This window comes from Numenius arquata, chromosome 6 (assembly GCF_964106895.1).
Source record: "Numenius arquata chromosome 6, bNumArq3.hap1.1, whole genome shotgun sequence".
Lineage (NCBI taxonomy): Eukaryota > Metazoa > Chordata > Aves > Charadriiformes > Scolopacidae > Numenius > Numenius arquata.
The window spans coordinates 43949782-43976378 of record NC_133581.1 but is presented as its reverse complement, the minus strand read 5'-3'; the positions used below and the strand labels follow the sequence as shown (position 1 = coordinate 43976378).

The following is a 26597-nucleotide window of genomic DNA, read 5'->3' as shown; positions in this document are numbered from 1 at the left end:
CCCAAACCAACAAACCGTGCAGAGTATGGGAACAGAAGTACTTATGCTATGAAAGATTGATTTGTCACAGATTATACTACTGTCTGCCAGCAGTACGGAAAGTACTTCAGCAGTCTGATTCCAGGATCTGCCACTTGCTTTGCTCACTTCATGTAGCTCCGACTTCTGCTCCCAATGAACAGCTTGGAAAGGATACTCTTGACTTCAGAAGGTGGCTGTACTCTCATGCTTACCCTCAAATAGCCAGGCAGTACTACTTTAAAAGAAAGAGAACTGTGTGCCAGAAGTAATGAATGTCAAAGCCATTTGCTCCTGTTCAAGTAAGAAAGTTAATAAATCTTTTCATCCATTATTCATCCATAAACCGAAAAAACTTGTCATAAACCGTGTAGCGCTGAGAGATCTTACACTGATGCTGATGTAAATGCTAAGATACATCACAGCACGATTTTGTCTTCTCAGTAGAAATGCTGCCTTTCAGTGAGCAGAAGAGCTTAATTTTGAAAGAGGACCAAACCCAGGCAGTCCATCAGGACAAGACAGGGCCAGTTGTCACTGGAATGTCTTGCTTCAGTCCACTGTGTTGATTTATGCCTTCTGGGCACCACAGGCCAACAGAGGAGCAAATGCAGTTTTCTTCATAAGGGAGGCTTGTAGATTCGTCATAGTATCTGCATAGTTGTCAGAGGTTTGTCCCATCATCACTGGTCCATTTAGGTGACTCGTCATATGTTCTGGGAAATGGGCTGCGTTTTATGAAACCAATTTATTTTATTTGAATTTTAAGGGAAAACACTGTATTGTGATTTTTGTTACTTGTAATTAACTTGGGCAACCACATGCCTGTATGATAAGGACAGCTAAATTAGAGGCTAGCTCCTAGTCTGTCCTTCTAAGAACCTTCAGCCTGCTAACTTTTAAGAAGGTATTGGTAAATAAAGTCTTCCTGTGTTTAAATGTACAGCTCAAATGCAAAAGTTAACGTTTTCCTGCTAAGGTTTTAGAATACCAGAAAACTGTTTAAGAAGGAGAAAATCTGAATTAACGTGAGACAAGGTAAGTTTTACTTGTCTGTAAAAGCTGCAATAGCTCTGTCTGTAGAGCATGAGATAAGAGGTGTTTCTGATGCAGGGTAGAGTTCTAAGTTTCTACAGTGTGCTCATCACTGCGATGCCAGGGCAGTAGGACAGTCCCTTTCTCTCAAAATTTACTCCATCGTTCCCATGTATGTATAAAATTCACACATAGCCACATTTCAGAGCATGTGATTCTTATTTGGGTCCCTGGAACCAGGGATAGCACATCTGCAAATAAAACATCTTTGCTCGCCGCACTAAGAATAGCATGGAGAGATTCTTAACAGAATTCCATCCATCTAGCACAACGCATCCCATGGAGCCAAAAAGTAAGTGTTTGACAGACTGTAAGGTTTTTATGTCCATAGACATTCGATTACGTTGCAATCAACTGCTACCACCAGAACAAAAAAAAGTCTCTTTTCAGAACACGGTCTTGTCCCAGGGAATAGATACGAAGTATTTTATTGCAACTTCTTATGCTCACATAAAAGTAATTTAATTATGAAATTGTTAATTTTTCAGTAGTGTTTCTCACAAGGAAATTTTGTGCCCTGCCTCTGATTTTCTAACAAACAGCTTTGCAAAACAAACTTACATGGCAACAAATGACATTCTGTATTCTCGTAACAGTGTATTTAACTTATGCAAATGAGAGCTGTTACTCTTTTTTTCTATTATATTGTCAGTCACTGAAGAACGGGAACTAAAGAACAGGAAAACTGTCACCTTTTATAAATAACAAAAGTCTTAGTCGTAGTCAATATTTTATTCCAGTTCAATTTGTTTTCCTGTATGTTCTACTACAGCTGCTGCTGTTTTCTTCTAAGGTGACATAAATAAGTTACCCCTCCTTATTCTTGAGGAGCCATAAATAAGTTACTGTAAAATTGCCTAAGTATTTTAAGTGTTCCCCTCACGGCAGTCTTGTGAAGCAGGCCAGCGTTCTCCTTACTTTACAGAGAAACGGACACCAGTCTTGGCTCTGGATCATTGCATTCTTCATAAATTTAACTGTTCTATCATTTTTAGACTCAGAACTACTGAAGACAAAGAAATGAGTTTTCCTAAGTCACTCTTCAGCACGTCTGACTGAGACTCAGAAACACAGCCCTGACCCTCTCCCTTACAGATGCTATAGGCATCAGACCATGCGATTCCTTCCCGCTGGCCCATCTGTCTTTCTTGGACTTTTTCTCTCTCCTTTGCTTTAAAGCTGAACTCTGACTACAGCTGGGAATCCCAGCAACACAGATCATTCACTCTCCTTTCACTGGTCAAGTGTGGGAAAATTGGCAACTTCAGCAGTGGAAAACATAACTACTTCCTCCCAGAGAGAGAGTGTGTTAATTAGCCAGCGCTCCCAGGACAAGACCAAAAGGCCATGGCTCAGGTAAACATATAACAGCTTATAAACTGCTCGTGTATAGCATTATGAACTGGGAAGGTGTATAAGCGTAGGACTGTTACTGTGAAGGCCACCACAGCACCTTTGCAGTAACCATTGCTTCATCAAGACATCTGGTCTAGTCTTGTATTTAGTCTTGTAAAAATATATGTAAATCTTGAAATAAAAAGCAGAGTTAAGCTCAAATCATGGAGCTCGTTATCAAGGTTTTTCCCTGGAGCTCATTTTTCCCGCCATTGGAAAAATCAAGAAATTAATTAATTAAAAATACTTGTCCATTCACAGTAGTAATGAGCAAACATTTCCATTTGTGATCCATATGGACATATCTACTGTATCATAAAAGCCCCTGTTACCGAGATTATTATACAGTTTACTGTGCGTGAGCTGACATGGGCAGGATGCAGGAACAGCCACAGAACCACAGGTGAAACACAAAGAGTAAATTTAATCTTGCTACTTTGTGAACCAGGGGATTTCCAGGGCAGCACCTGGGCACAGGAATGTAAGCAGGAACACAGGCACCATGGATCTTGGTCCTTGCTAGAGACTTTTTTCTTTGCCAGCAAGAGAGAGAGACGATTCGAACCTGCTGTTCTGGCCTGTGTGTCAGGGATTCAAGCAGGCAGTTTTCCACTGTGTGTTGATCTTCTCTGACAGCAGGGCAGGAACCTCGGGCACGTTCGCTGAGGTGCCTCTGAGTCCATCACAGGCCTTTGTTATTTAAGTGCAGATGTTCTACTTGTCAAGCACATAAGACTAAACAACAATTACTGTGATATGTGTTTTTTGACACCCCGGGTAGGAGTCACTTTAGTGTTTACAATCCTTCTTGTTGATCTTCCATTACTTTCTGTCCTGTCCTGGTTCTGGCAGGAATGGGGTTAATTCTCCCCAGGCTGTGGTAGGGACACAGGTATTCCATGCCATGTGAGCCATGCCCAGGCTATAGCCAGGAGCTGGCTGAGCGGTGGTACCATAACCATGTTTGTACATTCCTCTGTCAGATACTGTTGTTTTCCTGTTCCCTTTGCTGTTCTGTTAAACTGCCTTTGTCTCAACACACCAGTTTTGCCTTTTTCTTTCAATTCTCCCCCATGGCCGTGGGAGGGTTGAGAGAGCGGCCGCGTGGTTCTTTGTTGCTGTCTGAGGCTAAACCACGACACTTTCCCACACTGTATTAATTAATGTATAACTGTATTATATAACATGCATTATACAGTATATTGTATATGTATAATACAATAAAAGTATATAATACACATTGTTATACATTCACTATTTAATACAGCTCTGTGGCAATGCAGATCACAATCTTACCCCCTTCAGATCTTACCACCTAATAGTTGGGCTGTATGGTGTTCTAGCGTCACAAAACTATAGGTTGTGCCTTGCCAGTTTTTAAGTAAGAGAACTTTGAATACCCGATATTGTACTTCAGGAGCTCTGACAGTTTTTTATTTCTGCTATGTAAGTTCTGAGCTCAGATGATTTCATTGTCCAGGTTTTATAAATCAGAGCCGAGGTCAGCACCACCAGCCACGTTCTCATCGGGGAGAAGAGGAAAGCCAAGGTCCCGTAGGTTCGCTGCAGGAAATAGCAGGAATAGACCTGCCAGGTCAGGAGGAGGGTCATTGCCAGGTGAATGAGCACAGCCACGAGGCGCCGGACGTGACGGATGTGAGAAAGGAAGCTGTGACCCTGGCACCGCAGCCACAGGCACCAGCACAGATAGGCCATTAACGGCAGGTTGAAAAACAACATCTGAAAAGAAGAGCAGAGAAAAATTAGACAATGAGCAAGCCAAGTGTTCTGAGTAACATACACAAGGGCATAGGAAGGTAAGAGTACATAAAACTGTCCCATTCTAAGGGCTGAATACAATTCCCAGAGCTGGAATCTCAGGATGCGCTTCCAAGACACTGCAGCTGAAAGAGCTGTGGCTGCCTGTGCCTCAGTCCCAGGCCAAGCGTTCCTGCCCACTCCCTTGCAGTGGGAAGCAGTGACATGCATCTGACCTTTCCTGGAGCTGGTTCAGGGAGCTAGACTTGGCAAAATACTGGCACACTAAAAAAGGAAGGTCCTTATGTCAGTTTAGCCCTCTGACCCAGCCCACTGCAGTGACAGAGAGATGGTAGCCCTGGTATAAGGGAGGGACCATGAAGGAGGCAAGTCAGCTTGGTCTGGCTGAAATACCGAGGAACTACACCCTCTCTTTCAGCAGCTGGGAAAACCAGAGGGCAGCCAGATCAGGCTGCTGGGAAAACTGTACTCGTGCGTACTTGGAGAGTGACACCTACTGATGTGAAGGGTTATTCAGTGTGCAAGGACTGCTCTGGCCATTCAGTTCCTTTTGCTTAATCACTGCAACCTGTGCCTGAGCTGAGGACAAACCCAAAATCTAGTGTGGTGAACCTGTAGAGATGGCCAAAGAGGGAGAGAGAGGCCAAAGCAATATCAAATAGTGGGAAAGTCTGAGAAAATAATACAATAATGCCCTTTTAACTTGCAGAAAGGTAAGAAAAAGCTGTTGTAGTCAGGATTGGCCATTAATATTCTCTTTCCTTCCAAGATTCCTTTTTTATAAAACTATTAAAGAAAAAAATCAGAAAAAAATCTGAGAGAAAAGCAGTTTGTCAGCCTTAATTTTTATAAATATGTACCTGTAAAATCCCAACCACAAATGTCAGACTGCCCTGTAAGAAGGTACCGCCAACAAACACCCCAAAGGAAAAACAGGCCCCCACCTGGCCATCTACCAGTTCCCCTACAAACCATGGTCCTGAAAGAGAGGAAAAGAGAGCACCATCAGAAAATACAGTAAAGACATGGCCCTTTTTCACATGGCCCTTTCTGCTACTGAGCACAAAGTGGTTAACCGGGGAAAATGACTTCTCTATTGCTTGTCTATAGTCATAAGCCTAATTGTCAACAATATGTCAACAAACAGCAACCTGATGAACATTCCTGATGTGAAAATATCACGATACACCAATGAGTTGTGACATGCAATGAAAATCCTTTTAAATTGGTTTCATCTCTGTGACAATTTTCAACACTACATACAATATTTTCCTTATGAGAGAAGTGAAAGGACAGATCCTTTCAAATGCTGGCCTTTTCCCAGAATTACAGTAAGGCATATGAAAGACATGATCATAAACTTAAGCAGATTTTCCTTATTCTCCAAGATGTTAGAAGTCTCATTTTCTATCAGGATCTGACGTGCAATTTAAAAATACAAAATTTATGTTCTCCAGTACTCTATGTTACTTACCCAGAAAGGTGTATAAATTCAGAACCAGAATTGAGTAGTAGAAGGTGTTTGTTTTACTGAAGACATGAAGGGAATATGAGGTCAGAGTAAGTAATCCTGGCTTTTCTAAACAGAGACAAGGTTTAAGATAAATATATTTGATTCGGATTGCAACACACACACATATATAAAATACATTGGTCTTTCTGAAATAAATCTGCACATTATTTACTCATTCTATTAAATAAGAAATATTTGGTATGTCTACAGAATAAATGTAAGGGAATGCATGTCTAATATTACTGTGATAACCACGTAAGGAACCAATAAATACAATGATCTATATTAAAAACAGCAGAAGAAGCTGCCATTCTAAATGAGTACACTTACTGTACGTAAATAAAACTGAACGACCATTCTATACCCAGAAAATGAAGTTGGCTAGAATGAAAAACATGGAGAAAGTTCATTTTAAATAAAAAGTAAGAGATTCAAAACAGTTAATTGTGCAAACCCAAAAAGGTAGGTCAGCAAAGACTAGATTAACTAGATTTTCTTTGATTAAATCTACTTAGTGAGATCTGATATCAACTCAGATAAAATGAAGGCTAGGCATTAAAATGGCACCATTCTGACAAGTGTGTGATGTTAGGAAAAAAAAAAGCAATATTCATTTTCTAACAGACAATTAATAGATTGAGATTGAGAAAGCCTTCCTATAAAAGTCAGCTTTTAGAGTTTCACCTATTACGTGGCTGCCCTTCTCATAAAGCATTAACTCCCAGAGGGCAAGCTTGACCTTTGGATATCAACAGCTCTAACAAATTTATTTACTAATTTGTAAAACACTTGTCATGGTCTACAGGGACCTAGCTGATCACAGAGTGCTAGCTCGTTTCATTTTTAGCTGCTGAACTCCATAAAGGTAACTGAAAATCTCTTCTTTTTCTATGTAGCAGTTGCTGTAGTTACCTCAGGGTGCTACGTGATTATAAGTATAAAGGAAGGGACATACGCTGACATGAATAGGAAGGGAGGTGGCTTCCAGCAAAATCTCATTAGTAAGGTGTGGTTCAAACAATTGTTTAAAGGATAAACACCACAAGCTTAACAGTATTAATTTTCATTTACTAGATATATCTCGAACAAAATATCAAGTAATGACAGAACTGGTCTTAATATTCTTTTGAGAAAGACCCAAGTCTGTTCACGTTCTTTGCAAAGATAAACAAAATTATTTTTGTAGAAGGACATCTGTTTCTCCACTCAGGTGACAGAGAATTCTGTGCCAGCTGTAGTGAAACAAGCACACATACAGAACTAATACAGAATAAAACATTCATTTTCCTGTGCATTGGATTCTTCAGTGAGAAAATGAAAATTAAACCTTTAGACTTCAATTAATTTAATTTTTCTTTAAGCAGAGATACCTGATCAAGTTTTTAGTTTTTAAATGTACTTTATTTGATATACTGGAGGTTTTCTGGATCCCCTTAAAAGCAAAACAGCAGCTTCTGAGAACCTAATCAAACCTGACAGTACTAGATGCAAAATGCATATGGTGATTAACAGCGCAACTACTCACATATTGTTAGCGTACAGATAAATAGTAAATAAAACTAGATCCTCTAAAAAACACAGACAAAAATTGGTTCATACCTTTGAGTGCTGGCTTTTGGAGGTATCTGAAAACAACGAGCAAGGCGATCTGAATGAGCACGATCAGTCCAAACAGCACACGAGCCTGGAAAGACAGTTGTAACTCTAAGCCAGCCCTGGAGTAGTAGTTGCCTTTGAGCATGTCTTATGGACAGTGACAGAATTATACAAAGATTTCTGACACATATTCAAAGCTTGATGGTGCCATTGAACTGAAGAGTAAAAAGAAACTCGAGTTTCTAAGTTATTGGACTTGCATCTTACTGACTTGGATTCAGTCGGATGGCTGAAAGTGATAGACCTGAATCTTTCAAAAATGGGGTTTGTAAAACACACCCATTGAAAAAGTGTAAATACTTCCCAAGTAAAACACTTTCTGAATGCTGTACTGAATAGAACTGGAGATCAAGATATTGTGGAGAATATCGGTCACTGATTAACAAAACTAATATAATAATTTTGAGCCAATTATGATACTATCTACAGTCACGTGGACTTTCCTGTGTTGTTCTGTAAGTGCACCTAGACTATTACGACATGCCTTCTCTGCACGTACCAAGCTGTAACACCTCTGGATACAACCTGAATCTTACTGAAGTCAATGGGAATTTTGCCTTCCTCTTTGCTAGAGCTAGCTATAACGTTAGTACACATATTGCAACAAGATCACAGTGAAGTTTTCTTTGATTTAATGTTTCCTTTTTCTACCATCTCCAGTAGCTTCTTTTCCATTTCTTGCTTGCACAAAATACGTGTGTACCTATGCCCAAAAATGGACAATTGTGACTAAATCCAGGAAGTCAACTGTTTGCATAAACCATAGCTGCACATTCGCGTTTGAAGTGTGCAACTTGAGAAAGCAAACTTAAAATATTTGTGAAATTCCAACCGAGTCATATCTGAAAAAAGCAAAGTGCATTCAAGTCTACCAGGAATTAGGAAAATGCTTCCTGCAGTCTCTGGGGAAACCAACACAAAATGACAGCTGTTTTTCTGGGAGTACTTACTAGAACATAGTGGTCAGTGAGAAGAATAACAGATGGCCAAAAGCCAAATCTGAGAGAGAGGTTTTCTTCCATAGCAAATATATGACCCCGCGTGCTAATTCTTCCTGAAGCATCCTAGATTGGTATAAAATGAAAGACCAATTAGATACCAGCAGTGCACAAAATATCTAGTTAAAGTTGCTAATTATCATTGCAGCTTTTCTGAAAGATCCAATTGATGCATGCATGTCTGGCGTACTGCTCATTAAATACTTCTGCCTACAAAGGGCTACGTACTGTCAATTTTGTAGTTTCAAGTAAATTGGTGATTGTAAGATCATAGTCTGAAAGTGCTACATATGAAGGAGATCCTGTCAGAGATTCAGCAACTCCTGGAAGACAGAGACTATTTACTGGCCACCACCCCCACTTGTTTTCTGAAAGCTCAATTCTAGATAATAGCCCATCTTAAAATATTTTGAGGCTTTCTTGTGCTTCTTTTCTGGCGTCTTTGCTAGAAACAGGTATTGATAAACAATAACAGCACTACATATATTCAAGAGCTTGGTATTTCTGCATGTGTAACACTGACACCTTACCTTCCTGTACAAGGATTGACTATGTTTAGTGTGAGTACAGCTGAGACAATATTTGGACAATCCCAGAAACAATGTATAGCAATTGAGTATTCTTATTTTCTCCAGGTACATAACTCAAGTTAACACTTCATCCTCCGCACTTTCCCAAAATTATTCAGTAACAAGCATGTATTTGCAAGAAAATGATTCCTATGCAGGCCCTTATAACCCTCTTCAAATGTTACTCAGTTTTGCGCATATGTTTTCATCATCATTAAAAAAAAACTCAACAAAATAAATGACTTATAAAATGCAGCTTTCCCAAGTAAAGCATCACAGAAATCGGTAACAACTGAGGAGGAAGAAGTCTGGCAGTACAGAAAGGCCATTAGAAAAAAAAGCAGTATCGCTCTTGTGCCTGTACCTAGCTGTGCCTGATGCCTCGCCGTGCTAGGCTCTGCCTCCTGCCTAACTGGCTTCCACCCAGCAGGACAAAGCTGACTTTCCCATTACTATTGTGCAAATGCTAGAACAGTCTGATCAAGTTCTTCAAAGACCACTTGAAGGTACAAAAATAAAATAAGAGTACCAAGAAGAGAAGCATTCACAGACAAACGTTTTTTGCACCCAGCAATCTAACATCAGTTAAGCTGATGTTCTGGGAAACAGAAACCTTATTAATTGTCAGACTGTAAGAAATCATTACAAGAACTTCAAATGGATAATCAAAGACAACACTCCAATCTTCCAGTTCCTTTGTCTTTCTGAACTAACATGATGCTACTTACTATTTTTCTTGATCAAGCTCAATTATTTTTTTTTCAAGACAACCTTAAAAATTAATTGTTGCCCGTTACTCAAAATAATTTATTTTTGACCAATTACTTGCTTTTATGTCATATCTTATTGTATTTCTTATGAAAAATAAGAATCCTTTCTTTTGTCCAGATGCTTTATGAATGCTTTAGTGCTCAGCAGTCAGTATTTTTTTCACTTCATAAATCTTTTGGGTTTTTTGTAAACAGATAAGTACGAAAGGAAGTCTGATATCACGTATTTTGTCCCCAGCTATGTCATGCAGAAGGGTGCTGGAGCAGACATGACAACATACAAATTCAGTACAAAGAATACCAACAGGTTCCTTACCTGGACAGTCACATCTATGTGGTGGAACCCTTCACTGTAGTTTTGTGGGCTCCACCTCAGTACATAGAGAGGGCCAGATACCTGGTGCGCACTCCCCAAGCGAACCCCGTCTATAGAGACTTCAACGGAGATAATGACAGAAGGAGAGAAGGCCAGAATTCTGAGTGAATAAACAGCAAAATAAACAGATTTGTAACAGGACTTGCAGATTTATCATTACTTCCTGAAGAGAAACCTCTAAAGATTATGCTACCTTGCACTTAAGAGTTCAAAAGAGTTAGAACAGCGAAGTATCTGTAGGCTAATGGTAACGTAGCTCTTCCCTGCAGGTAAAAAGTAGTTCTGTATGGTATTGTGCAAAAGAATAGCATAAAAATCTGGGCTGTGGAACAGACGAAAAAGTGGCAGAGACCCTCAGGTCCTGGCAGAAATAATCTTAGAACTCTTGCTGTCAAAACATTTGCTAACACAAGTAGGATGTATCCTAACGCACACATGCAGACACATAAGCAAATACATGTAGATGTCTTCATTAAAAATTGCCAGTCTCTCTCTCTCTGAAGTCCTTTGTTGGTGTGTGTGGTTTTGGTTGGTTGGTTGGTTTGGGTTTTGTTTTGGGGTATTTTTGTGTTTTGTTTTGGTTTTTTTTTTTTAATTTGTTTGTTTGTTTTTTACTTTTTGCTAGTCAGAATATAACCTCTCAGTCTTCATAACTGAATTTGTGAGAAATGGAGTGAAACGCAAGACTGGTATTACACATCTGAGATACCAACAAACGTAGTATCACTTGGCAGTGCTTATATTGAGAGAAACAGTGTTACTCATACAGACTCAATATATTGCACATACAATTTCTTTCATTTCTGGTAACACAAAAGGCATTCTGGAGCACGTTTCAGTCAAATGAAGGAGACCCATATAGTTACGGTGAATGATTCTACCAGTTCATATATTTAATATAATCATAAGAATGTTCAGATAAGGTTCTAAGTAGAAAACTGGCAAGTAGCTAGACTTAGTAGGACACGGCTTCCTACCTGAAAAGTATGACAAACTTCTTTTGATTGTAATTCTGTTTATGCAATATACTCATATATTTAACACATATTGGTCTAACGGCAAATATAAAATGTTGGAAAGGGCATAGAAATTTGAAATACAAAAGTAAATAGAAAAGGTAGAAATGAAAAGATGGAAAGACTTAAATACGAAAATTGGTAGAAGCTTAAAATGTTTTAATATATAAGGGATATAAAACTGAAAATAGAAGAGGCAAAGAAGTCTGAAGTGAATAGAGAAAACACATAGAAAAATACATTGACAAAATCCTGAAATCAGCGGAGGCGACGTCAACATGTGAGATTAATAACACATTATGTGTTCATCTAGCTCTACCAGCTTTGGTTACATACAAAAGTTCAAATGACTTTAGGGGAAAAAACTGCATAAACAAAACAAACATTAATTACTACTACATAATCTCTGTTTATCACAGATAATGTGAGCTCTCAGGAACAATATTCCAGAGAAAAGTGAATTCTGAGAACAGTGGACACATGGATTTAAAAAACGAGGGGTTTTGTATATACATATAAATACAGATGTACATTATAACCAAGAAAGACCCTGACTATTAAAATATAGTTAAATATTGTGAAATCAAGAGAATACCGGGTACCTGATATGAGTGGAATAAAGAATTTTGGCAAGTGGTTCATGAGTAGAACTGCTGTAAAGGAAGGATTTGGGATTGGTGATGAGAACTACAGGCCATTCTTCAAAGTTAAGATCTGCGAAGCTAAGGAGGTCATGATCAAATGCAAGGATCCGGTACCTATAATGAAAGGAAAAAAATGTTGTTGTTACAAATTACTGCATGCTGCACAGCTGATTCCCTTGCTTCCCAAGTTCCTAAACAGAACTTGTTTTCCATTTTATTTATTTTCCATTTATTCTCTTCTGTAGTTGATTCTGTATCAACCAACTCTGCTGTACTAACTGTACAGCTGGTTACCTCTGATGAAATTAATTTTATTATACATCAGTAAAGCACCACTCAAAATTCCAAATGTCAAGATCTATTGAATTTTGCATATGAATCAGAGAGGTGAACATTATGTTAAAGAATTCAAATATGATGTACATTACTACAGTGTCTGGGTAGGTACTCTAGTTATGGTCAAAGACCCCAGCGTGCTCTCTTCCTATATGTATACAAGTATCTTTCTTAGGATCACTGCAGAAGAAAAGCTAATATACTACTGTACATTTCACATAGCATGGGACTTTTTGATATGCTGCTAGGGTAACATTTCTCAGGTAGACTATTTTTGCCTGTAAAATTCTAACAGCTGGTGCAGAGCATGGGTATTTTGAAGTAGTGATGCTGAATTTTATTGCAATTTATTTATCTACTTTGAATACTAAAAACATACTAAATGGACATTTAGGTGTCCTCTTTTTCATTTCTAAATACTGAGAATAAATTAAAAAATTACTTTACTTAATTTATTAGCACACTGTTAGTATAGGGGGAAAAAAATCCCAAACTTACAAACAGAGACATTTTTCAAAAGCATTAATAGTAATAGCCAGTCAGGCAGACCTAATGTTTCTTTCGAATTCTCCAAACAGCATAAAAGGGAATCACAGTATAACCAGGTAGGCTCCATATAATAATTCGCTCACATAGGGTTTACTTACCTCCTATTATCCATCCAGTCTCCCAATTCAAGTTCCAGAGTGCCGCCCCGGTGCTGACTGTGCAAGACTGGCATCAGCCCGCCCATTGTATGGAGATGTCCACACAAATAGGCTGTGGCAGAACTAACAACAGAACATAAGTATTGTGATTATTTGGGTGGGAAGGAAATACCACTGCAGGAAACTTGAGAAGTGACAGACAAGTATGTAAAGAGAGGCAAGAAATGTACTTCACGCTGAAAACATACAAGAAAAAAAGAAAGATCTTACCTCATTAATGATCGTATTCCTGGGGCTGGGGAGATGATTGTTGAGGTGGGAAAATGGCCAAACCAGACAGTATGATTGCTGTGCAGACTTTCCGATGCCATCAAAGATAGCTCTTTCATTTGATTCTGCAACGGGCAGGTGTTTGAAAGACAAACAAACAACCAAACCTGTTTAGCATTCAGGCTACTTGGAAAGAACAGCCAAACGAAAGAAGAAAGAAAGTAGTGAAGAATGCAATTTATCCTTTCTTTTTCCTTTTTTTTTCCCCCAGAGAATACTTTCAGTTGCTTCAGGGACCTATCATGAACAAACTGTACTACAAGATGTATCCCGAAAATCCGATGTTGGGAAAAGAAAGTGAAAACAAGACATTCAATACTTTCCTTGCAAATGAACACAGGAAAAGTGCAATATAAAGACAGACTTTTGGTAAACTATGTTTCTATCCTTTCTACTGCTTGTTTATACAGTCAAAGATGACATACTTGAGTTGATTTTAAAAACATCTTTACCTTACAATTACCATCCCTGCTATGTCTTGAATTGCTAGATGGCCTTTTATAAGCATGACAGGCCACAGAAATTGTGCACCATATGCTTCAGTCATTTAACTGGATGAACTGTGATGCTGAATCTTGAAAATATTCCTCAGCCATTGCTATTAAAGTTAAGCAAAAGTAACACTTTACACAGCAGGTAAAATTTCTCTCCTTTACGTGTTTGACTTCCAATATTAAATCAACCACTTACTGTCCAGAGAGACTCCCAATGTCAATAAGATCTCAAAGTCTAACAGAGGAGGCAGGAAAACTAAAACCAGAGAAAAACACAAATCTACTCTTTCACCATTTTGCAGATGGTGAGAATCCAGAGAACTACCAAAATATTCTTTTCCCCCCTACCTGAAAAGAAACATTGAAGGGCATATGTAAAGGAATCAGAAATAAAGGTATATTAAAACATAATGGATTCAGTATACCATTCTGGGTTAATGTAATGGGCTTATTAAGTGAAATTGTATTTCCTTTGCCTTTATGAATTTGGGCTTTAGGAATACTTTTACCTAAGCTATGCAATCAAATCACTGATACAAATCTGATTGATTTTCCAAATTCCTGGCAGAAGTTTAATTCCTAAAAGTCACAGGTATCTACCTTTATGTTCAGCTTTGTGCAAAAATCTGCAAATGATGCTCTCCGGACTCCTGCTGCTGGGTAATTAGCAAGCAAATGCTTGACTTACTGCAGCCAAGGACAGAAGCTCCAGACTCAACTGCATTTCCTAGTCCCTTGAGAGTTTCTCTGCAAATCTACTGCACCTACTATGGATTACAGTAAACAATGAGAACAGGACTTGGCACTCCTGCATCACCTCTCGTCTAAGCATCACCATCAGCATTTACAAACACTTAATTAAATGTCGAGCCTTCTTTAGACAAGATTAGAGGGAGAACATTTTACTTTTCATTGAGGCCATTATCACAGACAAAATATGACATCTGTTTACCAGAACACATTAGCTCTCTGCCAAGACTTCAGAAGAGTATCTCAAGAATAATAGCATATCAACAAAGTACAGAGAAAAATCGAAGGGCAGCAAAATGTTATCTAAGATGATATATGATTTAAACATTGGGATTAATGTTATTCTTTCAAAACAATACCATGTCATTTTTATGGTCTCAGAAGATCAGACCTCACTTTCATAAATGACACATTTCTTTATAGCTCTACCTTTCACAATATTCCATTGATAAGCACAACTCTCTCATCTGTAATATTAATGTAAAAAAGCATCTAATAAAGCAAAAAGGAGTGAAATTAGAAAGTTTCAGGTTTGTTGGGTTTTTTTCAAACTTTACAGCATATAAGGAAATTATCACTCAAGTCTAGCTAAATGCCAAGAAACTACTGACAGTGTCCTTAAAATGTCTAATTTGACATTTTTGTACTGGATTATTTCTTAAGAGAGAAAACACAGATACTCTATATGTTGTGACACATTAATTTTTCAAAATAAATGTCCCACGTGCATAGTAACTTAAAAATGTAAAGACCCTTTTAGATGAACATAAATATTTCAGACAATTCTTCTCTTTAAAACAAACAAACCAACCCCCCAGACAAACCATTACAGAAGTAAAACAGCCTGCAGAATGGAATGCCAAGACTTATAAAATACCATGTTTAAAATCCCAAAGAAATTATAGGGTCTCTTAGGGCCTGGGCTGAGTGTGGCATCCACGCAGATGAACGAGTAGTTCCCAAAAGAGGTGGTGTGGATGTAATGGAACGAGCCATCTTTATGCCAGGCAGAGTATTTCCTGCCAAAATAAAACAGATATATTGCTGTTAGGAGGGCTTGCAGCAATGACAAAAATGACCTGCATAGCATAAATTCAAGATTGCTTGCGTTGGATCTACCTCCATCTTGTTACTGCAGTAAAGTCTCTTCTTAAAAAACAATGGCATGGAAAAGTCTGCACTTCAAAGAAGATGAATTACATGGATCATGTGTTAAGACAAGCAGCAAGTTAGCACACAAACATTTTAAAAAACGTTAGCATAAATACACTTTCCCTGAGCAACATGGTACTTTTTTTATGGATAAAGGATAGGCCAGCAGCATAAACAACGCAAAACAAATAGGCAAGGTGACAGGACAGCAGGATCTTACACTGTAATTAAAGGAGATCTGCTATCACTGATTTTGCTATCAGTGCATCTTCAGTGTGGAATAGGGGCATGTGATCCATATATCTTTCCAAACAGAAGGCTTGTCCAGGCCAAACAACAATTGTGGGATGATCCAGCAAACTCACCAGCACTACATCTTCCACATATGTCACTAACACTTCTGACAGCAGCCTTAAACAAGAGTGGAAGACAGATAGTAGGTTGTCATGTAGTTACAACTGCGGCGAAGGATATAGGGATGTGCACTGCACTAACATATCCAAAAGCCTTGTTAGCACCACACATTCATCCCTTCATGGTAAATCCACATGTGAATTCCATGTTCTGTAAAGGCAGCTGCTGTAGGATCCTATCCCACAGAATTTATGGGAAAACATATCTGTTCCCACTGGGCCACAGAGAACTGAAGCAAACAGAACTATCAGATCTTTAATCTGTCTTCTTACTGCAAAGAGGGTGGCTTAAGAGCCTGAATTAAAGTAGAATTTAGGTCCCCCTCCAGTTTCAAAGAGTCACAGCTGAAACCACCACCAAAATTATGACTCAGGTGTGAAGAAATGGCTCAATAAAGTTTTGACCCATATGATATGAAAAGGCCTTGTGGGCATGCAGAAAAAACATTTAAAAAGTGAAGTTTTCTCTTGCTTTCTTTTTCTTTTTTCCTCTGTTTTAAGGAGAAAAAGCATTATTTGGGAACACTGGTTTTACAGAAATGTATCACACAACTGTTCTGAGGAAACTGAACACATAACGCACAGAACATTTCCTAGACACAAGCAGATGTACAATATATCCAATTACAAAACACAGAGGGATAAGAGATAAGAAGTCTGCGCAAATCATTCTCTGTTTTCTCAATCTATTCTGCTCTACTAACTGGAAATGGAAAAGACAGAGGGAATAGCAAATATGATCCTGGACTATAGGAAAGTGACATATGTGATAACTGAAAGCAGAAAATCATTTAGTGACTTTGACCTTGAATATAACAGCATGGTTATATTGTATGTATGGTAAATAAAAGTACCTGTAATAATTCCGAATGCTATCCAGGTGTGGAATGTTGAATGAATCTGTAAGGGAGAAAAAAAGGAAATGAGAAAACTTTCAGATCAAATTAATTATTGACATCCATATTTTATTTCCTAATGTTGAGATAAAGCAGTCTCAGCAGGCACTGAAGAGATATTTTTTTTTTAAAAATGCATAACTGACAAGCAGACTGTCTAACTGTGCAGAAAATATATTACATACTTGATGCAGTTGACCTAAAAGTGGGAATAGTTTTCTCATTTAAGTTTCAATGCAAAGATAAAGTTGTTGTGGGAATGTAAAACCATGTGTCTCCACTTTGGCCACAAAGCTTTTCAGAAGCTTTTCGGATTGGGTGCATTCCCTAAGACCTGACTCACGCCAAGAAAATAAAGTAGCAATAGCACCAGAGAATAGCACGTGTAAAACAGACACCAACTTGGGGAGGTTCATACTGCAACTGGGGTCCACCTCTCCATAAAGGCTGGTAACAGAAACCTGACAGGGAAATGAGAGTAAAAAGTCATATACGGGCTGTATATGACAAACCATGCATTTTTTCCCCCTGTGCTAGGCTTTCTGGTTTTGCCTTTCCTGTAACTGCTGGCTTATACAGCCTACAAGGTTTTTAGCTTGTGTTTGAATGCTTAGAATGTAGAAACAGCTATGACGTACAAACTTCTTTGAGTTCTTTCTATTCAAAAGAAACCAAGCTTCCTTCAATTGCTGAAGACAGTGTGACAGATTTAACTTAAGCCTGTGGGGGGAGGTCTATGAAAAGTAAATTGAAACCATTTCTTCAGTAGGGTAAGGTTACAATTTGCCTGTCCATTAAAAGATGGGGTATATAAACTAATGACCTGGAAAACTAACATCTAAAGCTACGTTCTACGACTTGCGAAGCAAAATCAATAAATGAAGACTTTTACTTCCCTGATAATAAAACTCCAATAAGTTTCCGTAAACAAAGTGTGCCGTCTACTGACTCATAACCACCGCTAATGTGCTAGTAAGTACTAACACTTTTCCTCTCTATTCTAACTTGCCTAAATCAGCTCTGTAATCACAGGATAGAAAGAGACGTTTCATTTCCTTCTTACCATGATTCCCTTTGATGTCTATCCACTTGGTTTTTTCCATGACCCTTGATTTCTTCAGGATTGAATGGTAAGTTTTCCATTCTACTTCTACCTGCTCAGATCCCAATTTATCTTCTGTCTTAGCATCTGTCAGGTCACCTGAAAGCGTACAAAGATGAGAGATAACTAGAGGCCTACACAGCTTACACCAATACTGTAGCTAGGCAAGCATGCAATCTGAGCCTCCTAGTGTAGGAGGCCACAGGCCTCCTGTGTGCAATCTGGACGTTCCTGTGAAGAGGTTACTATCAGGGTAAATGCCTTCTGATGCAGATGTGGCAGCTTGTTCAAACACCTATCAAACACATCACATTTACTAACGCCATGGCAAAGAAAATTGTTATGCATTCATTGTACCTGAAGATTCTAGTCATAGAAGCTTTGCTTAATTTCACACCTTCCGTATCCCCTCAAGGTCCAATTAAAGTTTGAACCATTCCCATTTCTGTTCATACAGTAATGCCTCCCTGCACTGCTAGTTAAAAGACAAATGCTAACTATTTCTGAACTCTTAACTTAGAAAGCAAGCAGCAGATAAATAAATCCCTGTAGAAACAAAAGTATGAGTCTAGCATTAAGATTCTAAAGCCTTGCACATAGTAATGGCTCAAAGTCTTTTTTATTTGCTTGCCAAAACATAATCCATTTTAATAGCAACAGTAAGCTATCAAATGCAATGGCAAGGTTTATTTCATCTGTCTTGGTACGATATGTTCAAATGGAAACCAGCCATGAAATCGTACATTAGTTCACAGTTGAATTTCATACAAATGAGCAGGGATTGTTCCGAGAGAGGAACCAGCTCTTAATGACTCATCAGACATTGCCCACTTAGGTACTTTCAAATATGAAGAATGATGTAGAATTGCTACGAGGAGGACAAGTAGGAAGGTAGCTGCCAGCAAGGACTAAGGTGTAGCAACAAATATGGGGAAAACAAGAGCTATATTGCATAATTATGTCTTTGTTATGTATAATACACATGAAAATCACTGACAGACTCAAGACATCGAACAAAAGCTAATTCTCTTGAGTTAAGAAGTTATTCTCTTCTGCTTCTAGCAGTCTATCTCCAGCTGCAATTCCATTTCCATTGCTTAAGATACCTTAAGGCTTTATAGACTCTGTCTTGAGATCCTAGACTTCCTTTGACAGCACATTCAACAGGTAATTCACACTTTTGAAATGCTTACCTGTTGCTAGAACAAGTGCTGGCTGAATTACATCAATTGTTTCAGAACAGAATTTTTCAAAGTCAGGAGCTCGTTTGGGGTCCCGATATCTACTGATATGAATATCTGACACCTGCAAAAGAGAAAAATGAAACACTGTCCCAGGCAGAAGATTATTGCTGCCCAGGTTGTCCTGCAAAGCCAAGTACATAAGAATGCAACACAGGAGCAGTCACAGTGATCCGTATCAGTGTAAGGGATACAGGGAGAAGCAGAAGTGGATGACTAGAGGAGAACAAAACCAGATCAAGTATATGATATTGCATCTCTAACCCCTAAAATCACATTTATATCAAGAAAATTTCCTTAAATCTAAGGGCATACATCAATATGGGAAAATACTTAGCTATCTACAGTAAGCTTTGATGGCTCTAAGTGGTCTGTTGACTTTCAAATTCTGTGAGCTTCTGGTGCAACACAGTGATCTTGCTGCAAGACAGAATACTAAGTAGCTCCACAAAGCAAGAAAAGGTTAAAGTTACCTAGGAAGCATACTCATAACTAATTTCGTAGCTAGTGTGATGTTTCCAGTAACTGGGTGGAAGGATTTCTAACATTCTACCCATTCATTTTAATGGACCTAATGAGTATCTTTATATCCCATTCCATGTGCCTTCATGAAGGCAACGATTGCCCAAGAAATCACGTAGAAGATACTGTTCATTTCTGAACCAAACAGTCAAAGCCCTCACATCAGAAGAGCTGTACAGAGCAGGACGGGGAGAACAAGAAACACAAGAATTTTTTTTTTAAATATTATGGTTTTTCAGGTCTGTCCAAAATAAATTTTGGGTGAATCCTTTCAATTCCACTTTCTGTTCCACTTCAGTCAGTCAATTAATAAATTATCCTCCTCAGTATAGACAAATGGTATTTGATGCTCAAAAAACAGTGAGCACATGCTCATGGCCATCTGACGATATCACTAACTGGGAAATAAAAATATTGATTCTTACATTCAATTTAGTAAACTGGGTTCTTGTAAAACCTTTTCCTTTTTGAAAAATCCAGATAAAATACCTTGAAGACAAAATGCCTTAGCTTCTACTTATTCAGTCATCTGAATACTTAGAAAACATTGCCTGAATATGGTTTTTAAATTCTGCTTAGGAACATGCCCTTTTTGCTTATATGGAACTTTTGCCTAGATCAGAATTGGATGCTAAATCCAATGGCACTATAATATAAGGGTATATAAATTGGATGTAAACACTTTTAAACATAGACTTAACTTCATTTTTATTGATACATTCAAGCTAGTGTGAATCAAAGAACACAGTAAAATACCTCAATACATCAAATCTAATCTAATCATTGACAAGGGTGCAACACCTTACTTTGCTTCTCCTCCTGGGGATTTTCAATTCATCTATCTCAGCAAACAGAGAAAATAAAAACCTCTATTGTTGCTGTCTCCAGATTCTTGAGCAAAAAGTCTTACAAGAAACCTCACTCCTGTTCTACCAATAACTATGGAGAATGTAAACTTCCAACCTCTTAGCAGTCAGTGGCTGGGAAGCCTGATTTTCTACAAAGATCCTCCCACTTTTTTCCCCTACTATGATACGAGTTTAAAATTTACAAAAGGCTTTTCTTCTAAGAGTTACAGTGTCCTGGGAATAAGTTTCTGTCATCACTAAAAGCCATGAAATATGAAGATCTTGGGAGCAGAGCTATTCTTATTATTTTTTTTTTAATTTATTTCAAAAGATGTCCCAATAAAAGGGAAATCAGTGGGCAAGGGGAAAAGCTTGCAATGCTCTTACTTAATTTAACAAAATGTAGGTAAAAACCCACTTGCTGCATTTCTTCCATCTTTCCCCTCCCTCTGACTGACGTGGAAACTTGGCCTCTCTCATTGCATCATAGGCAGTGATTTTGTCAAAATGGTTTGGAAGAGACTTAGGGGTGAGGAGACATCACCATCCACATTCCTTGTCTCCAGAAGATGTGACTCAGGAAAGGCAGACATTAACAAGGGAGAATTACAAGGCCTACAGCAACAGTGGAACACATCCAGCTGACAGAAACAGGAGAAAAATCAACTGTAAGCTCGTCAAATATTGAACTAAAGTGCCTATTAGACCCTGGGTAAGACAGGAAGTGCTGCTGTAAGAAAGGTGAAAGAGCCATTAATACAAGATTATAGAACAAAGATTGCAATTTAGTTCAGTTTAAGAAGAGAGAGTCCTGTGGATGGGAGGAAAAACAAGGCAGGAACTGCTGCGGGTGGAACCCATCATCTCGAGCTCTATGCCGTGACCTGGGCTTAGACCTATGGAGTCACCAGGGAGCCTGAAGCCTGTTTCCCACAACTTCATCAGGTGCAATGCTGAATTTAGTGCTTGATTAACTTCCAAGTTAAGTCAATGATAAAGCAGCTGTTAAAGGGCACGTCTGAAAGAGAACATAACCACTTGAAAGTAAAGCCAAGTCTCAAATTAGCTATGCCGTGACCTATCCTTGGAAGAACTCCACTTGGAGTAACACAACCGGAGACGACACGGCAAGAGAGGTTCGGGGCTGCGCATGCTGCTTGTCAGCATAGCTCTGCATCTGCTGTGTGCTGCTGTAGTTGACTCTTCAAGATAGCAACTCAAGATAGGGACTTTATCTACAGTAATTGAAGCATATCTCTCATCTTGAAATCTGTTCTGCAGTAAAGGTAAGCCTTAGGTCACTTAAGGAAAATTTACTGGAAAAACTGACTTTGAAAATACATAGCAATTGGAGAGAATAAAAGGACTAATAACACACCAGCTTGTGCACTAAGAGCACTGCCTGCAGCTGATACATTTAAGCCAAGTGCCCTTGAGTTTGAGAACGAAAGCAAAATAGTAAAAGCAGCCTATTTGTGAGAAGGAACTGCACAGCAACCCCTGAGACACCTCAGCTGACGATCACCTGCAAATATGTAAGCAGCTGGCGGTTGGTTACACACAAAGTGCTTCAGGAATGCTATGGGGGGAGAAGAGTCAGAAAAGAGGCCACAGAAGCACCCAGACATGACAGTTTATGACCAAGACCATGCCAGGTTAATTTGGATTTTGTGTTCATCCCGGAAACAAAGCTGTGCACGTTTAACCTACCGTACAACACCCTTCTATTGCTAAAAACCTGTGCAACTATTTTCTCGAGCCACACAACTTCCCCGAGTTTTGGGAGGGAAAAGGGACGGGCAGAGCCTGCATTTCTCACTGGGATATCAGATAATACCATATGGGGTACTGACGCAACGTACAGGCTAGTGTAATAATTAGGCGAATTTTAATTACCCGCTTCTAACCATGCACATCGTATCTTTGCGGTAGTCTAGCAAACCGGCCAAACACCTGTAAATGGGGCGTCCCTGCCCGCCTCCGGGACGGCGAAGGGGGGACGTTTACCGGGAGAAGGTGCCGCAGCCGGGCCGCCCCCAGCTCTCTCCCAGGCCCGGCGGCAGCTCGCCGGGCTCCCACCGCCACCGAGCCCCGAGCAGCCGGGGTTGGGGGGTGTTTGTGTGTGTGTGTGAGCCGGGGTACCGGCCGGCTGTACCTCAGCGCGGAGCCAACCGCCGCCCCTCGCGCCGGGCCGTTGCTCGGCCCCGCCCTGCCCTCCCTCCCGGCCCCACTCACCTGCACCACCCACAGCAGGTTGGCGGCCTCCGACCCGGGGGCCGGCTGAGGGGCTCGCCGGCGGCGGCCCCGACCCGGCGGCGGCGCCCCCGGAGCTGCGTACCAATCCAGCAGCAGCGCCGCCGCCGCGGCTGTCAGCAAGCCTACAGCCAGCTTCAGCATCCTCCGCCGCTCGGCCACCATGCGCCCGCCCCCCGGCCGCCCCTCCTGCCCGCCGCCGGCTTCAGGGCTTCCGCGTCGCGGCCCACCTCCTCGGCTCGTCGGGCCGCCCCTCTCGATGGTTGGCTCGGAGGACGGTGCCAGCGCCGGGAGGGGGTGGGCGCTCACCGGCTCTCGGCGGTTTCCTCGGGCCGCCCTCTCCCGGGCCGGGCAGCGGCGAGCGGCTTGCAGCCGTCCCCGCGCCCTGAGCCTGCCCCAAAACTGCAGGGTGGCCTGGAAATGCCCCAAAACTGCAGGGGAGGGTGGCCTGGAAATGCCCCAAAGGCCGGCACGTTGTCTGAAAAGCGCGGTCTGCGCTGGTCCCCGGGCCGCGTTCCTGGTCCCGGGGAGGCGCGCACCGTAAGGAGGCCTCGGGCCATTCCTTCGGTCAAGAACGGTCGGGACAAAAAACAGATGTGTAAAGTGAAGAGATGAGTGTCTCGTCCCACAGCCTTCCACGTACAGCATGTAAACAGTCACCTTTTTTTTTTTTCCCCCCCTGTCCTTGTAATTCTACCTGCTCCTAAATGTAGGCAACTGACCTTTTTTTTTTGCTCCTGACATACATAAAAATATTTTATGGTGTTTTGAACAGTTTTTCTTTCATATACACCACTGCAAACCTTACTGTAACAACTGTACAGTTTAATAATTGGTAAGTTATTCTTTGCTCTCAACTCTGCTTTCCTAACTGCTGCCTGCGTTTGCAGGCAGGTGGTTTTTTTTCTTCCCATCTTAAGTAAGAGTTTAGCTGAAAAAGGTTCTGTCAGTTTACATCACTGTTTTCTTTGATATTTCTTTGACATTCTCAAACAACTTCCCAGACTGTTAGAAGTTTCTAATTCAGTATTACTTACGTTTCATTCTCTTGACTCCTCATACAATTTTTCATAGGACAAAGATTTAATTTTTGGCGTTGATCAAGAAAACCCACTTTTCATTAATATATTACACCCTTTTTCAGATGTTCTTGATAATTTAGCTGCTCTTTTGTGGAACTTTATGTTTGTTTTTTTCAGCTGCCTTCCATCTTGCATGTCTGCTTCCTACTTCCCTGCAAAGAACACCCCAAACAACTGCTTTTAAATCAACAGTTAGCAATCAGTAATCCTGGTCATTTTGGGGAGTAATCTTGAAAACTAGCGCTTGCTCAATTTCTTCCTGGAGCTCTGCCATTTTATTTTAGCTCTGGAAGGACTGCCAAGCTTCAGCATTTTGTCTTTATTAAAATTTATCTGAATTCCTGTTTCGTTCTTCTTATTGCCTCTATTATTTTAGTATCCATGGAGATCTTGGTGTTTTGTGCCATTTCTGCCTGGGTAGCGGTGCCAGCTTGTTTTTTCAGAGGTTTGCTGCCACTCATTTTGCTGTCTCCCAGCATACCTGGGTTCCAAATCTTTTTCTTTTTTGTTCTATTTTGCTTAACAAGTCCAAACTCTTGTTCAACTAAAGCAGCTGGTTTATATTAGCGTACCTTCTTCTAAAAGTCCCACAGTATGGCAAAACCACAACCATAGTTCAGCTAAAAGACACGGCCATGCAAGACACCCGTCTTGCAGCCGAGGGGACGGCAGGCAGCCCTCCTACTGCTTGAGTGCGTTTGTCGCTGTCTGGGAATCCCAGCCTTGCGTCTCTTGCTGGACTACATCGGAAGCTGGAAGACACTACCGTTGATGCTATAAAGGTGAGGAGGACTCCAGTTATCGCAGTCTAATCCTGGGTATTGTCCAGCCACTGCTGCTGCTGAGGGGTCGGCTGCGCCATCGAAAGGGGTCGAGTGCAGACTTGCAACACGTACGGACAAAACTAGACAAAGCTTTGAATTGATTGCTAAGTGGCTCAATGGCAAAATTCACTTTTGTCTTTTTTTACCTAAACCTGCCTCAGTATCTACACAGTAATTTTAAGTGACAGATTTCAATAAGCTAAATAAGTCTGCAGTGACTTCATAAAATAAAGATGAGTGGTAGCTTCTGCAGAACAGCTACAGTCAGATGTTCTAAAGATGCAAGAAAAGAACTTTGGGAGTACACGTAGCCAGGTGCAATGAGAAAAATCTACTGAGTATACCTGAAAAAGGTCACCTGCAAACTTCATCCCAATGTGGAAGAGTTGCTTGGAGGCTCAAAGCAGCAAGACTACAGTGGAAGGAGTCAGTCTTCTTCAAAACAGAGTTATTAGACATAGGTGGTTAGCATGCATGCCTGCAAGGCCCAAAGCTACAGCTATTCCGCCTGTTTCCCCAGCCCTAGAAAGGTATAAACACAGGGAATTGCACAACTGGACCGGTTTGCAACAGTCTGGAAAACTTCCAGGCAGCACTTAGGTCTGTCGTGCCCCAGTCTTCTGCCGGAGTGGCAAAGGCAGAGCACCCACAGCAGCTCTCATTCGCTGCTCCAAGGAGGTGCCGAAGAAAAACTTTGACCTCGGAGACAGACACGTGCCTAAAGCCACTGCTGCCTCCTGCGCTCCTACAAAGTTCAACACATTTTGCCTTCGCTTAGCCCCAATGGGAGACATATGCTGTGTCTGCTGAAATAGCATGAGCCTGCATCAGCGTATATGAAAATTACTTAAGTTATTTATTATCTTGCTATTAACGCAGAGCCCTAAGCGAACACCCACACTGGGCAGTCTAAGTGCCCGCAGAGGAACTTCACCCGTGTGACTCTTCAGGCAGGACCAACAACTGTTTCGCTTCCCGGCGGTCCCGACAGGTCCCGGGGAAGCGCTTTGCCTCAGTCTCCCGGGGTCCAGGCCTTCTCCGGCCCCTCACAGAGCTCCTCGCCGGGCCGAGCCAAGGCGACCGCACTCGCTTCGCCTCGCCGCGTCTCGTCTCGTCTCCCAGCCTTCAACTGCCGGACACCGCTCAGCCTCCTCCGCCCTACCGCCCCCGGGACGCGGATCCCAGCTTCTCGCACCGCTGACCTCCCGCCTCTCAGCCCGCACCGACTCAGCGCCGCGGAGCATGCGCGTGGAGCGGGCGGTGCCTGCGCACAGGGCGGGCGGCGCCTGCGCGGTGCGACTCGGGGGGCCGCGGGGGGCGGGCTGTGGAGGCGGTGCGGCGGAGCGGCCGGGTGACGGTGGCGGCTCCTTCCGGGCGGTGACGGCCTCGCCGGCCGCGTCCCTCGCTCTCAAAATGGCGGACGGAGGCGACGGAAGGCCTAGAGCGGCAGCGGTAGGAGCAACGGGCGGCCGGGTCCCCGCGCAGCCCCAGGAGCGAGCCATGGTGAGGCCGCGGCCCGGCGCGGTTCCCCTTGCCCCCGCTCGGGGGCAGACTGTGCCCTGCCCGCGCTACCACCCCACATATCGGTCTAGCTTTTCTGGCCGCGGGGCGCCCCGCCGCCCGCCGCGGAAGGCAGCCGCTGGCCTCCGCCCGATGGGGCGGCGCCGCGGGGGCCGCGTCCTCCCTGGCGGGGCCGCCGTGCGGAGGGGCGGGACGCGCCATTGTGCGCCCGCTGTTGCCGGCGGGCGGCGGCGGCGGCACCTGCTGAGGCGCGACTGCGGGCAGCGGGGCCGGAGCCCGGGGAGGCGGGCGGGCGGCCCGTTCCCCCCTGCGCACCCGGCCGCTGCCCGGCACGGCCTCGGCCCCGGCGGCCTCTGC

At 41.6% G+C, this 26597-nt stretch overlaps 2 protein-coding genes across 5 annotated transcripts in view; one reads left to right on the top strand and one right to left on the bottom strand.

Moving 5' to 3' along the window:
* Positions 1 to 1516: 1516 nt before the first annotated feature.
* TMEM62 (transmembrane protein 62) lies at positions 1517 to 22985 on the bottom strand. Of its 3 annotated transcripts, XM_074148672.1 has the most exons (14): positions 22796 to 22985; positions 19143 to 19254; positions 17911 to 18048; positions 16806 to 16851; positions 15264 to 15405; positions 13083 to 13207; positions 12813 to 12935; positions 11788 to 11943; positions 10110 to 10269; positions 8407 to 8520; positions 7400 to 7484; positions 5762 to 5866; positions 5148 to 5266; positions 1517 to 4248 (listed from the first exon to the last, which is right to left on the bottom strand). In XM_074148672.1, the coding sequence occupies exons 1-14, from the start codon at positions 22976 to 22978 to the stop codon at positions 3922 to 3924; spliced, it is 1935 nt and encodes a 644-aa protein (XP_074004773.1). In that variant the 5' UTR covers positions 22979 to 22985; the 3' UTR covers positions 1517 to 3921. The 3 variants fall into 3 exon arrangements, with proteins under 3 accessions (XP_074004773.1, XP_074004774.1, XP_074004775.1); XM_074148673.1 differs by lacking the exons at positions 16806 to 16851; positions 19143 to 19254; positions 22796 to 22985 and having other exon boundaries at positions 17911 to 17990; XM_074148674.1 differs by lacking the exons at positions 5762 to 5866; positions 16806 to 16851; positions 19143 to 19254; positions 22796 to 22985 and having other exon boundaries at positions 2920 to 4248; positions 17911 to 17990.
* A 3043-nt stretch (positions 22986 to 26028) lies between these two features.
* The window catches only part of UBR1 (ubiquitin protein ligase E3 component n-recognin 1), a 67004-nt gene continuing 66435 nt past the window's right edge, over positions 26029 to 26597 (top strand). Inside the window, exon 1 of one of the 2 annotated variants that reach the window (XM_074149856.1) lies at positions 26029 to 26222. In XM_074149856.1, the coding sequence (XP_074005957.1) occupies positions 26133 to 26222 (90 nt within the window). In that variant the 5' untranslated portion in view covers positions 26029 to 26132. The remainder of the gene's footprint in view (positions 26223 to 26597) is intronic. The other variant, XM_074149857.1, reaches the window with a different exon arrangement.